General features: G+C 37.0%; 1 protein-coding gene across 1 annotated transcript; it reads right to left on the reverse strand.

Moving 5' to 3' along the window:
• Positions 1 to 327: 327 nt before the first annotated feature.
• LOC306858885 (tripartite motif-containing protein 16-like) lies at positions 328 to 7508 on the reverse strand. Its single transcript, XM_079399663.1, has 6 exons — positions 6828 to 7508; positions 5273 to 5368; positions 4936 to 5169; positions 4195 to 4354; positions 1732 to 1779; positions 328 to 1555 (listed from the first exon to the last, which is right to left on the reverse strand). The coding sequence occupies exons 1-6, from the start codon at positions 7398 to 7400 to the stop codon at positions 1035 to 1037; spliced, it is 1632 nt and encodes a 543-aa protein (XP_079255789.1). The 5' UTR covers positions 7401 to 7508; the 3' UTR covers positions 328 to 1034.
• Between the last annotated feature and the right edge of the window lie 5422 nt (positions 7509 to 12930).

Consider the following 12930-nt stretch of genomic DNA (forward strand, 5'->3'; position numbering starts at 1 on the left):
ACGTAGTATTGAAAATAAAAGTCCAAGTAAATGCAAAATGGAAAATAAGCAAATAAATATATATAAAAAATGTTCATACACAGCTTGAATAGCAAGATTGTGTTCAGTTTTAACTCTTTCTTCCATTTTGTATTTTTGGGTAAGAATAAGAAGCACTTCACCCAGTACTTAGTGTCTTTCATTCCATCATAAGAAAACATTTCTGGAATCACAAAAACAGCCTTAGCATTAATTTCCACTGGTCAAAAAGAGTGAGCATTTATGTGAAAATCTGACAAAGAGGATAAGTGTGATATATAATGCATAATAAATTCTGTTTGTTTTTTTGTAATCAATATATGGTAAAAAGGGGGGAAATGTAATGGATTTCTTAAATACTGGTAATTCTTTAATACATTTTAGGTAAGAAAATTAGAATAGGTTGAATAGAAAGGGTGCTTGTGTGTGACAGGAGGGCCTTCATCCAAGGATGGATATAATGAGTATTCTTTAAGTCAAATTCTTAGTAAGTCTAAGAATTGAGTCTACGAATGTGGTTACATGATCACCACCATTGAAATACCATCAATGGCCTAGAGATAACATTCTGAGAGGTGCGCTATAAAAGAGGAAGGATGCCCTCATTTCATCTCCACAGCATTTAGTAAGCTGACTGTAAGACTGATCTTTTCTTGCAAGGAAATAAACCATCTTTAAAGACAATTTGACATGTTTGTCTCTTATTTAGGGTTTTATTTATGACATATTCCTCAATCTATTCATTATAAACATCAAATATAGAACATATTATAAAAAATAAATACACAAATAAAATATAAACCAATGTCTGTTTTCTGATTGATTTGTATTTTTTGTAAAAGAAAAAATAAATGTGTGATGACTCAGTAACTGCAATTCACCTTTATTCCTCGAGGTGGAACAGTTTGAAAGACAATGATGAAATGAAGGCATAATGTTTCACTCATAATTACCACAGACTTAAAACAAAAGAATACTATCAGCAAAATTTTACATTTAAATTTTTTTCTGATTCATCAACACAGCTTCACTGATGATTCATAATAATCAACCCCAAAACCAGGATAGAGCGGCTGAGTGAATGTGGTCTGGACTGTGTGGATGAGGCTCATTGTGTCAAAGACGCTGTAGAAGGACAGAGTTCCTGCACTGTGATCCACATACACTCCTAGTCTACTGCTGATGGCTTTCACAGGGAGATCAGTCTTTATGTTATTGTGTCTTAATGAGTGACTGGAGGGAGAGCAGAACAAACTCCAGGACTGATCATTACGTCCAAACCAATTCTCATTACCCCGCCCCTTCCTGCTGATGCTCTTATATGACACTGCTATATCCACATATCCACTCCACTCAATCTCCCAGTAACAGCGTCCACACACACTCTCTCTACACATCACCTGACGATAATGATCAAATCGGTTTGGATGATCAGGATACGGCTGCTTTGTGACAGTATATTCAATCACTCTGTTCCTCTCAGACAGATGGAGGCCTTTATTCAGTGTGTTTGTATCCAGAGTGAGCTGATGGGAATCTGATCAAGATAAAACATCAGGAATCATGATTATGAATCTGTTAAATCTTTTATCGTTTATGAGCTCTTCATCTTCAATGTATCAACAGTACCTCAGTACAAATGACCAGATATACAGTATGGTGATCATCATTTACATTTACATTACGTTTTTCTGCTTTTTTTTTGTGACTTACATTGTAGGAAGTCGTTCCTGGTTCTGGGAACAATGTTGGTGAATCTGACTGTGGAAATCAATAGATACCAACAGTGTGATTCTCATATCATGAGAATGATCCTGCATTTTTACATGATCTGTATAATAGTGAAGTTTTCTATGTATGTGATATGGCAGATGTTGATTTGGCATGGAATTATTTTAAGACAAATTTTTTAGCTCTGAATAATAAGCATGCACCTCTAAGAAGATTTAGAGTCCGTGGTAAAGATAATCCATGGTTCAATACATCTGTTTCTTCTTCTATTAGAGAAAGAAATATTGCTTGGTCCAAGGCCAAAAGAACTAATAGTGCTAGTGATTGGGAACAATTTAGGTTACTAAGGAATAAATGTACTAAAATGATAAAAAATGCAAAAAGTGACTATTATCTTAATATGATAAATAAAAATCTTAAAGATCCTAGTAAATTTTGGAAGCTGATAAAATCAGCAACTGGGTCTATGTTGGCACCAGCAGCTCCCGATTTTCTAAGGGTAAATAATGAAGAAATTAAGGATAAATATAATATAGTAGAAGTTTTTAATACACATTTTACTAATATAAGTTCAATCATTTCATCTAGTTTCTCTGTAGATGTAGATGGTAAGGATAATATGAGCATCTCTTCAAGTTGTGCAAGAGATGTTTTTAATTTTCTACCTATTTCTGTATCTCAGGTTCATAAAGCCTTGATAAATCTTGATTGTAAAAAGTCTGCTGGCCCTGATCAAATAGAGCCTTACTTTTTAAAAAATATCTGCAGACTTAATAGCGAGACCTATTGCTTCTATTTTTAATTTAAGTTTAAGTAGTGGTCAGATACCAAATTCTTGGAAGTCAGCAATTATTCAGCCATTACTGAAGGGTGGAGATTCCACTGTATTGGACAATTATCGGCCTATTTCAAGATTGTCTGTTACAGCTAAAGTGTTTGAATCTATGGTAAATGAACAGTTAAAGTACTATTTGTCAGCTAATAATATTTTATGTCAAACTCAATCAGGTTTTAGACAAGGACATAGTACTTTAACTGCTGCAATGTCAGTTACTAATGATATAATAACTGCATTGGATGGTAAAAAATCATGTGCTGCACTTTTTATTGATTTATCAAAAGCATTTGATTCTGTGAATCATGATCTTTTGTTGCAGAGGCTTAAATGTGTAGGTTCTAGTGATATAGTGTTGAAGTGGTTCTCTAATTATTTGACTGGAAGGACTCAATGTGTGGCCATAGATAATTATGTCTCTACTCCCTTAATAGTGAAGACAGGTGTTCCTCAAGGATCAATTTTGGCGCCAATTTTATTTTCTATCTATATAAATGAATTTGGTAAAGGAGTCGAGTCTGCAAATGTACACTTTTATGCAGATGATACTGTTCTCTACACTATGGCTCCATCTTTAAAAGTAGCAATGAACTCTTTACAGAATGCTTTTAATTCATTTCAGATCTCTCTTGGTAACTTAAAATTAATGTTAAATGCTAAAAAAACTAAATACATGATTTTTACTCGGTCCAGATTACCATTAAATGATTTTGTGATTCAAATTTTAAATGGTACACAGATTGAAGGGGTTGAATCTTACAAATATCTTGGTATCTGGCTCGATGATAAGTTGACTTACAGTAAATTCATATAGATAGTCTTTTAAAGAAATTAAGACCAATGCTAGGTTTTTATTTTCGTTTAAAAAAGTGTTTAACCTTTGATGCTCGAAGACGTTTAGTAGAAAGTACTCTTCTATCAGTATTGGATTATGGTGATATAATCTATATGCATGCACCTCAGAAGGTTTTGAAAAAACTGGATGTAGTTTATCATGGTGCTTTACGATTCGTCACTGGTACAAGTGTCCGTACACATCACTGTAATTTATTTGAAATTGAAATAACAAACTGGACTTCCTTGTGCTTAAGGAGAAAAAAATATATGTTGATTTTTATTTTAAAAGCTTTAGCGGGTAAATTACCACAGTATATATCTAGGTTGTTGGTGTACTGTACAAATATTTATAATACCAGATCAACAGACAAATTTTTACTTAAGATGCCGTTCTTTCATACAGAGATAGGTCGTTCTGCTTTTTCTAATTATGCTCCATATGTGTGGAATGAATTACAAGGTATATTACATATGAAGTCTATACCATCTCTTGCTATGTTTAAAAATATTTTGAAGTCTGTTTATATAGAACAGTGTACATGTTTTAATAACTGATTAGGATTTTTATAGTTTTTTTTGTCTATTGTGTGGTGATGTTTATTTCTTTGTAAATGTGTCCTTTGCTGCCTATCTTGACCAGGACTCCCTGGTAGAAGAGATATTGTATCTCAATGGGACCTTCCTGGTTAAATAAATGAAATGAAATTTCTAATATGATGTTATGAGTGATGTGGGACATATTTCTGATTGCAGAATAATCTCCAGGACTTTACCTCTATCAGAGATGTTTTTGAGCTCCTCTTTGCATAAATCATGCAGTTTGTCTCTTAGCTGGCTGACAGATTCTCTCACGCCATCAAAAGAGAATGGAGAATTTAAGGGATTGTCATTTACATCTGTAGATTCAGGAGGTGCTGAGAGAGACTGGAAACTCTACAGAAAACAGAAATTAAAACTTGTCACTTAATAACCTACTTCACCCAATAACAATAATAATAGTATTTACCGCTTACACAATATGTGAACTTTCTAGTAAAAAGTTTGGATTATAAAACATATGCTAAGAACACAAATTTCCATCTAACAGCTCAAGCGCACCAATGGTGTCACAATGTAGTGTTAAGTAGCTTTGTTCAGGAAAATCAGTTAAAGGCTACCATAAGATTGGCCATTATTTATAACTTTAGAGCAGTTAGGGACACTGAAACTTCACAAGGACCCTTAAGACACGGTCAGGTTTTGTTTAGTTTCAATACACTGAAACATTTATAAAATACTAATCACTTCACGTTTGGGGTCTGGTGGGCAAATTCAGAAATGTGTTAAGAGCAAATAAAACTTTTATGAGGTTTGAAAATCAACTGATCCAATTTTGAGAAATATAGCTCACTGATTAATAACACTGAATACCTTACAGCATTGCAGTAAACTGCTCATTCTGGGTTAATTAAGCGTTTCTCTGAGTCTCCTGTCACAGCAGGATCTGTGATCCTGTTCTTCTAGATCTCTGTTACCTGCAGGAAATGGATGTGATCCTGTGTTTGTGAAAGCTGCTCCAACTCAGCATTTTTCCTCCTCAGATCATTGATCTCCTGCTCCAGTTGCTTCAGTCGTTCTTTAGCTCGACTCACTGCAGACATTTCCTGATCTCTCATCTGCTGTATCAGTTCAGAGCGTATTTTCTCAATGGAGAATATGAGCTCAGTAAAGATCCTCTCACTGTCCTCCACTGCTGTCTGTGCAGAGCGCTGTTAGGACACACATCACAATCACACAGTGGGCTTAGGTGGGACTGAAAGAATAGAATTTGAACTGAGAATGAAACAAACTTTTCTTCTTCTCTAGACTCACCTTATGAGACTCCACAGACTTTCTTAGCTGCTGAAGATCTTTCTCTCTCTGCTGGATTCTCCGCTGGAACCTCCTCTGTAACTCCTTTACCTGCATCTAGAGGACAAGCAGGAAATGTCACAAAACTAGTGTCACTAAATCATCATGTGAACAAATTATTGTCATTTAAAGTCGAACTGATAACTAATGACTGTATAGGTTCAAGGATCTCAGAGCGAATCAGATAGTAAGAACTCGATTAGAACAATGTTGAAACAACATAAAGAGCCAAATTGCACAAAGAGGCCCAAGACATCATGAATGAGCATTAATCAGATATCCTACCACCAACAAGTCTGAAGCAAGTCTAGCTAACTAACTAACTCTTCCTTAACTTTAGAACAGAGGAAGCTTTTATAGATGATCCCAAACACGAAGGAGATATAGGTGGGAAGCCCAAGATTAAAGGAACACTCCACTTTTTTCAGAAATAGGCTCATTTTATAACTCCCCAAGAAATAGGCTCATTTTATAACTCCCCAAGAGTTAAACAGTTGAGTTTTACCGTTTTTGAATCCATTCAGCCGATCTCCGGGTCTGGCGGTAGCACATTTAGCTTAGCTTAGCATAGAGCTAATGGATTAGACCATTAGCATTTGGTCATAAAAATTACCTAAGAGTTTCGATAATTTTCCTATTTAAAACTTGACACTTCTGTAGTTACATCGTGTACTAAGACCGACGGAAAATTAAAAATTGCGATTTTCTAGGCTGATATGGCTAGATGCTGCAGGCGCAATGATATTACGCAGCGCTTGAAAGTAGTCCCCAGCTATATCATAGGCTACTGAGCTGGGGACTACTTTCAGGCGCTGCGTAATATCATTGCGCCTGCTGCACCCATGGTACGGCAGCAAAGTTCCTTGATTATTACGCCGGAATGAGAGTATAGTTCCTAGCCATATCAGCCTAGAAAATCGCAACTTTTCATTTTCCGTCGGTCTTAGTACACGATGTAACTACAGAAGAGTCAATCTTTAATACCGAGATGCTAATGGTCTAATCTGATTCAATGATCTATGCTAAGCTACGCTAAAAGTGCTACCGCCAGACCCAGAGATTGGCTGAATGGATTCAAAAACGGTAAAATTCAACTGTTTAACTCTTGGGGATTTATAAAATGAGCCTATTTCCAAAAAAAATTCAGAAAGAAGGTCAGATTTCATTAAAAATATCTTAATTTGTGTTCCGAAGATGAATGAAGGTCTTTAAGGTTGGGAATGATAGAACGGTGAGTAATTAATTTCAGAATTTAAATTTTTGTGTGAACTATGCCTTTAACTTGTCTTATGCCTGACAGATGTTTATTTTGTCAAATAACAGGTGAATACTTCACTCCATTATTTTGTTGCTTAATCAAGGTCTATTTTATGAAAGATTGAGCAAACAGGCTCAGCAGTGAAACCCTTCTTGCAGGTGCTGTTTATTTCTGCCCAAGTGCCGTGTGAAACCTGTTAATATGGGTGCCAACATAAACACGGGCCTAAGCGTCAGCAATATTTCTAGTTTTAAATACCTGTTTCTCTGTCCTCTGTGCTGCAGCTGATGCAGTGTTGTGGTTTTTATGCTCATATTTTGTACACAGTTCACAAATGCATTGTTGGTCAGTGATACAGTACATGTCCAGCTGTTTGTCATGTTCACGGCAGACCATCTCCTGCAGTCGTCTAGTGGCTTCAGTCAAATTGTGTCTCTTTCTTTTAAAAAAACTCTCATGTTGTGCAAGGTGAGTTTGACAGTAAGAGTTCAGACACACCAGACAGGACTTGACGGCTTTGTATTTTCTTCCAGTACAGACGTCACACTGCACATCTCCAGCTCCAGCATAACTGTCAGCAAGAAGTTTAGTTTTCTTCAGTTTCTCCACCACTTCAGCCAGAATGGTGCTTTTACCTAAAGTGGGTCTTGGACTGAAGGTCCGTCTGCACTGAGGACAGCTGTAGACTCGCAACTGATCCTCCTGATCCCAGTGGCCTGTAATACAACTCTTACAGTAACTGTGTCCACAGGAAATCGTCACTGGATCCTTAAAGAGTTCCAGACACACTGCACACATGAAATCATCCTGAGAAAATCTGGCTTCTGCCATTTTACAGCATTAATACAGACTTAAACACAGCAGCTAAAATATACTTCAGTTTCTCTTTCCCCTGAAGTCAGGTGATTCCTGTTTCCTGGTTCTGAGTTTGCTTGACGTGTGTAAAACGGGTGTGTCTGCAAATCTACACAGATAATAAAACATCCACTAGATGTCAGTTCCAGACAGACACTCAGATATGAATCGGTGTTGAACAAGGACAGAGCACAGAAGAGATCCAGATCACAGCAGTAGAGTGGATGGGAGGCAGATGGCACTGCAATCTACTTGCAGTGTAGTGGTGGAAATTTTGATTCTTTCCAGAGACTCGTTCATTTTTCGTTCGTTCACCATAATGATTCGTTCAGATTCGTTCACTAACTCGTTCAGTGACCATTTTTCCATATTACACAAATACGTCAGCATGTGCGGCAAAATGTGTTGTTCAACTAACGTATTTACTTGTTACAAAATAAAAACCGATTTGGCTTCATTAAAAAGTGTGCCCTTCTCATTAAATGAATAAAATAAGTCTAAATAAGTGATCAAAGTCATTACTCTTTTTATCTTTTAAATTACACTCTTTTCGGATGACCAAAGCACAAGTGTTTTTTTATTTGTTTGCATACTAGGCTAGTTAACATTTAATTGTTTAGGCAGAGATTTACACGTTCAAATCTGAGATTATGTTAAACGAGGAGTTATGTCTGTATGTAAAATATGAATATAAACAAGCGTGCACAGTACGGATACCTGTGCTTTGCATCCGCTTTCTGCTGATTGATGAACTAGATTGACAGAATGGCCGACCTACCCGGTCACCGAACTGGGTATAGCTACCAGTTCGTTCAATTCGTTCACGAACGGGAGATCTCTCTCTCGTTCAGACTCAAAACAGAGCCATCTCGGTCAATGATGCTATTATATTCGTTCGTTCGATCCAACCAATTACATGCCCCTTCTAAACCCGAGCTGAAATGCTATTTGCTGACGTGAGTCACGTGACGCAAATGAGATGGGATGACGTGACGCAAATAATCAATACTGCCATATTTTTTTATGTTTCACAGTTTTTAAACAAACAAAAGTGCATGACATGACTAACATAATGAAATATTTTTTTATTTAAAAGTATGTAACTGTTCAAACATAAAACAACAATAATATAAATAAATAAAACAAAATGATAAATAAATAAAAAAAAATAAATAAAATAAAACAATAATATAAAAAAATAAAACAAAGAACCAGTTGTTCGAACGACGAACGTAATAATGAGACGAGATGTATGTATGTAACAGTTCATTTGACTCTTTCAAACTCAAAGCAACTCAATGAAGGGCGTATTCGTTCACTAGATTCAACAAATCACATGCTCCGTCCTCGTATCATACTCGAAGGCTATTGGCTCGAGGTTTAGTCATTCTTTGACAGATGAAACGGTCCAGAGCTACGCATGCGCGCAATAGCGGCGCGTTGCGGTGGAGGGAGGAATTTCAGTGAACGAGAAATATGAGTCAATGGATTACGTGAACGAGAATGATTCGTTCACCTAAAAGAGTCATTCAAAAAGAACGATTCGTTCACGAACGTAACATCACTATTGCAGTGCTTCTCAAACCTGTCCTGGGACCCCCATCAGTATCTGAATATAGCCATTTATTCTGCTATTATTATTTTCATGTGATTGCCTGTGTGTATAGAGGCCTGGAGGAGAGTGGAGTGTGTTTAATTTAATTATTATAGTCATGTATTTAACTGTGTGTGCTCAAATATGATGAGCTATTAAGAGAAAACGTGATGGTCTTGTGGTAACATGATGAACTGAGACCTCTTTGTGTTACTATTATGCGGTCATGAGTAGATATAGACTAGCAATAGGGACCTGAATTATGTGTTTTGTTTATGGAAACCTATATAAAGAGTGTGCAGACACATACTCTCTGCAGAGTCTCTCGGATTCGTTATCTCTGATAATAAAGTCTATCTTCTAGCATCAAAACCTCAAGACTTTGAGACTGATTTCTCAGAGCAGCGGCAGAAGCCACCACAAATTAGCATCACAAACAGGTCTGGAAAGGAGCAAGAAGGTGGAAGACCACTTTGGGCTGGCTGGATAGCAACACAAACTGTACAGACGTGAATTTGCATTTGCTTCAGCCTGAGTCGTACTCATTTTAGTGCTTTTACATATGTAAAATAATAACTTTTTAAATCCGGGCAGGGTTTGCTTGTTTGTTTTTAATATAAAAAGTAACTCAAAAGTAACGTAACGCACTACCTTCCATAAGAAAGTAAACTGATTAATTACTTTTTGAGGGAGCAACGCAATATTGTAAAGCATTACTTTTAAAAGTAACTTTCCCCAACACTGCTGACCTTTGCAGAAGCATTCAATTGCACCAAGTCTGCAGGTAAAGGACTGCCCCTTAACTGAGCACATAAAACCCCTGCTATGCCCTTCCTCGCTTCTTGCGATCGCTGCATTTACACAGCCCTGAGACACCCATGTTCTCTCGTCTTAAGGTTGCCCCCTTTTTTCATTATCTCACCGGCTCCCCTTTCCACGGCTGCCCGTCACGGTTTTTACTCAGCTTTTCGCCGGTATGTCCCTCTTTAAAATTGCTGCTTCTCCAGGGGACAGCTTATCACGGGTCTTTTCTTTCCTTTGCAGAATAACATTCTTGAAAAAGCAGAAATTGTCATTGGTCCATACCTGACTGTAGGTTACTGGCACTGTAAATACAAATTACGAGTGTAGTCTTTACGGACACTCACTAAACCCCAAGCAAGCTGATGTTGCTTGCTTTATTACAAACATAATCTTGTTTATACGTATATGTATGTGTTTATATGTATATGTTTATATCTGTTTACCATTGTTAAAGCAAAAAATTAAGGTTTTTTTGAGGAGTGAATGACAGTTTCATCACCTTTGTAAAACATAATTTTTTCTGTTTTAATTGAGACATAAGCAATTTTTCATTCTGTATATTTTATTCTTACAGATTATATGGTATTAAGCAATTATAGTTCTTCAAAACAATCTATCCAGTTTCACAGATGATTATGCAACTTTATTCACTTAATAAAAGAAAGAAAATCATGAAATAGCATCTAGTCTTTAATATTTTTTTTTGTTTACAAAAGTCATTTTAAAAAATATTATCTGATAAAATAATGAAAGGACATTAAAGATAATGGATAGGAAATAATTGGAAAACCCATGTATCCCACGAAAGCATCACACACAACTGCAGGACCAAACATAATATTAAATATTAACATAATGTTTACATTCGTTGTATTGTGGGAGAGTTTCTGCATGATGTTGGCTCATGGAAGAGCTGCTGACCACAGGTATCTGCAAAAAAAGAAAAAGGATTCAATCAGCTTCCTTGCTCACTGATTGCTTATTAAAGAGGTCAGGAACTGAGAAATCAAAAATCCCTTGATCTTTTGACACATAAGAGGTCATAGTACTATATAAACTTAAAACAAGTTTCAGAAATAATTAATAATAATAATAATAATGTGTTACATTTATATAGCGCTTTTCTGGGTACTCAAAGCGCCTTTACATAGAAGGGGGGAATCTCTTCAACCACCACCAATGTGCAGCATCCACATGGATGATGCGATGGCAGCCATAGTGCACCAGAACGCCCACCACACACCAGCTTATTGGTGGAGAGGAGACAGAGTGATGAAGCCAATCAATGTATGGGGATGATTAGGAGGCCATGATGGTCAGAGGCCAATGGGCAAATTTGGCTAGGATGCCGGGGTTACACCCCTACTCTTTTTCGAAGGTTATCCTGGGATTTTTAATGACCACAGAGAGTCAGGACCTCGGTTTAACGTCTCATCCGAAGGAACTCAAAAATTTCTTGTTAGTCTAAAAAGAGCTTACATTGAAACCAATCTACTAACATGACAGGCTGTGGAATGTGTCGCTTTTATGATGTAATAGTGTGGCTAAAGCCTGCCTCCACAGAAGATGATCAACGCCTGTTTCTACATCACTGCTTGCTTACCAATTTGCGTATGTGGTGTAAATAACGAGAGGCAAACGTCAGTGTTGCCAATTTAGCAATTTTGTAGCTAGATTTAGCGACTTCCTCACCCCTTTTGAGACTTTTTTCAAAAGTTTAGGCACAAATATAGCAACTTCTTGGACAAACCTTATCCAAGTTCTCATCTTGCCCACTGATCTAAATACATCTTTATATAGATCAGGGAATTTGCCATTATGATGTCATCTAGTGACATTTAGTTACCAGTTTTAGCTACTTTCAATTGAAAGCAGTTGGCAAGCCTGGCAAACATAGGTCTACGCAGAAACCAAATGATAAACATGGCTCAGAAGACGCTATGCAGTGCCAAGTTGTGGAAAAACAGCCTTCCTTCTGATCCCTACATTAGGAAAGAGTGGATGACCTTTATTTTTTAACCCTGGAGAACCCAAGAACCCTTTTCTTCTTTGGAAAATTATGAACTATGCATTAAATTACTTCTATAAGTTCACTGAACACCAAAATATCCACTTTTTAAATTTTAACCCTTTATTCCCTAATTTAGGATTAGGGCCAAATTTGACCCATTGGGCTTTAGGTGTATAATTTCACAGAATAACAATAACAAACACCGTCAATGCAAACTATTTTAAATTTAGGAAAATAATCAGTCAACCACACAGCTACATTTAACAATGTTTTTTTTTTTTTTTTTTTGCTTTATTTGTTGCATGTTAGAACTGGATTTCAAATGTACTGCCTTATGCCACCAAATTTCCCTTTGTACGGCACCATCATCTCATCGATGGACTGTTTTTGGCGAGGAGCTATAGTCAGACATTGTCTCCGAAAAGAATCCAAAAATGATCTGTTTCCAAAGTCGATCCTTTTTTACTTCTTCACTGACCATTTCATTGTCTACAAAGTGAATGACTTAGAGTAGCATGTTGAATTGGTTGCGACTCATTACCTCTGCCACAGGCCCATAACGAACTTCACTGTCCCAGTACTGACGTACTCCAGACATTTGAACTAATCCCATCCTGAGATACATTCCTAGAACTTGTTCCATCTCCTTTACTGAAGTGTCTACACATTTCCCTTGCTTTTGAACACTGTATTGATTGGTATGCTCAACAATATTTTCCAACATATCAAGGGAAACAAAGCATCGAAAGTAAACCAGTGGCATGTCTGTCGCGGCATCCTGGTACGACTCAACCTGTTCACCTTGAAAGTTCACGTCAGGCAACTCAAAGCCTTTCTTTCGCCAACTGTAAGTTTTTGCGGCACAATTTGGCTCCATCTGTGGGCTAGCAGTCTCGGCAAACGGCACATCGTCATCACTGGACGAGTAATTAGACGAGTCACTGTCTTGGGCAGAAGATTCACCGCCATCACTTTCATGTGGTTGAAACAATTCATCATAATCGCTATCGCTGTCCAATTCAGGGCCAAAGTCACTATCATCAGCTTCAAGTTGCTCCAATACTTGTGTTACAGTGACCTTTCTCTGCTGCTTTCCC

This window comes from Barbus barbus, assembly GCF_936440315.1.
Source record: "Barbus barbus genome assembly, chromosome: 39".
In the NCBI taxonomy this organism is placed as follows: domain Eukaryota; kingdom Metazoa; phylum Chordata; class Actinopteri; order Cypriniformes; family Cyprinidae; genus Barbus; species Barbus barbus.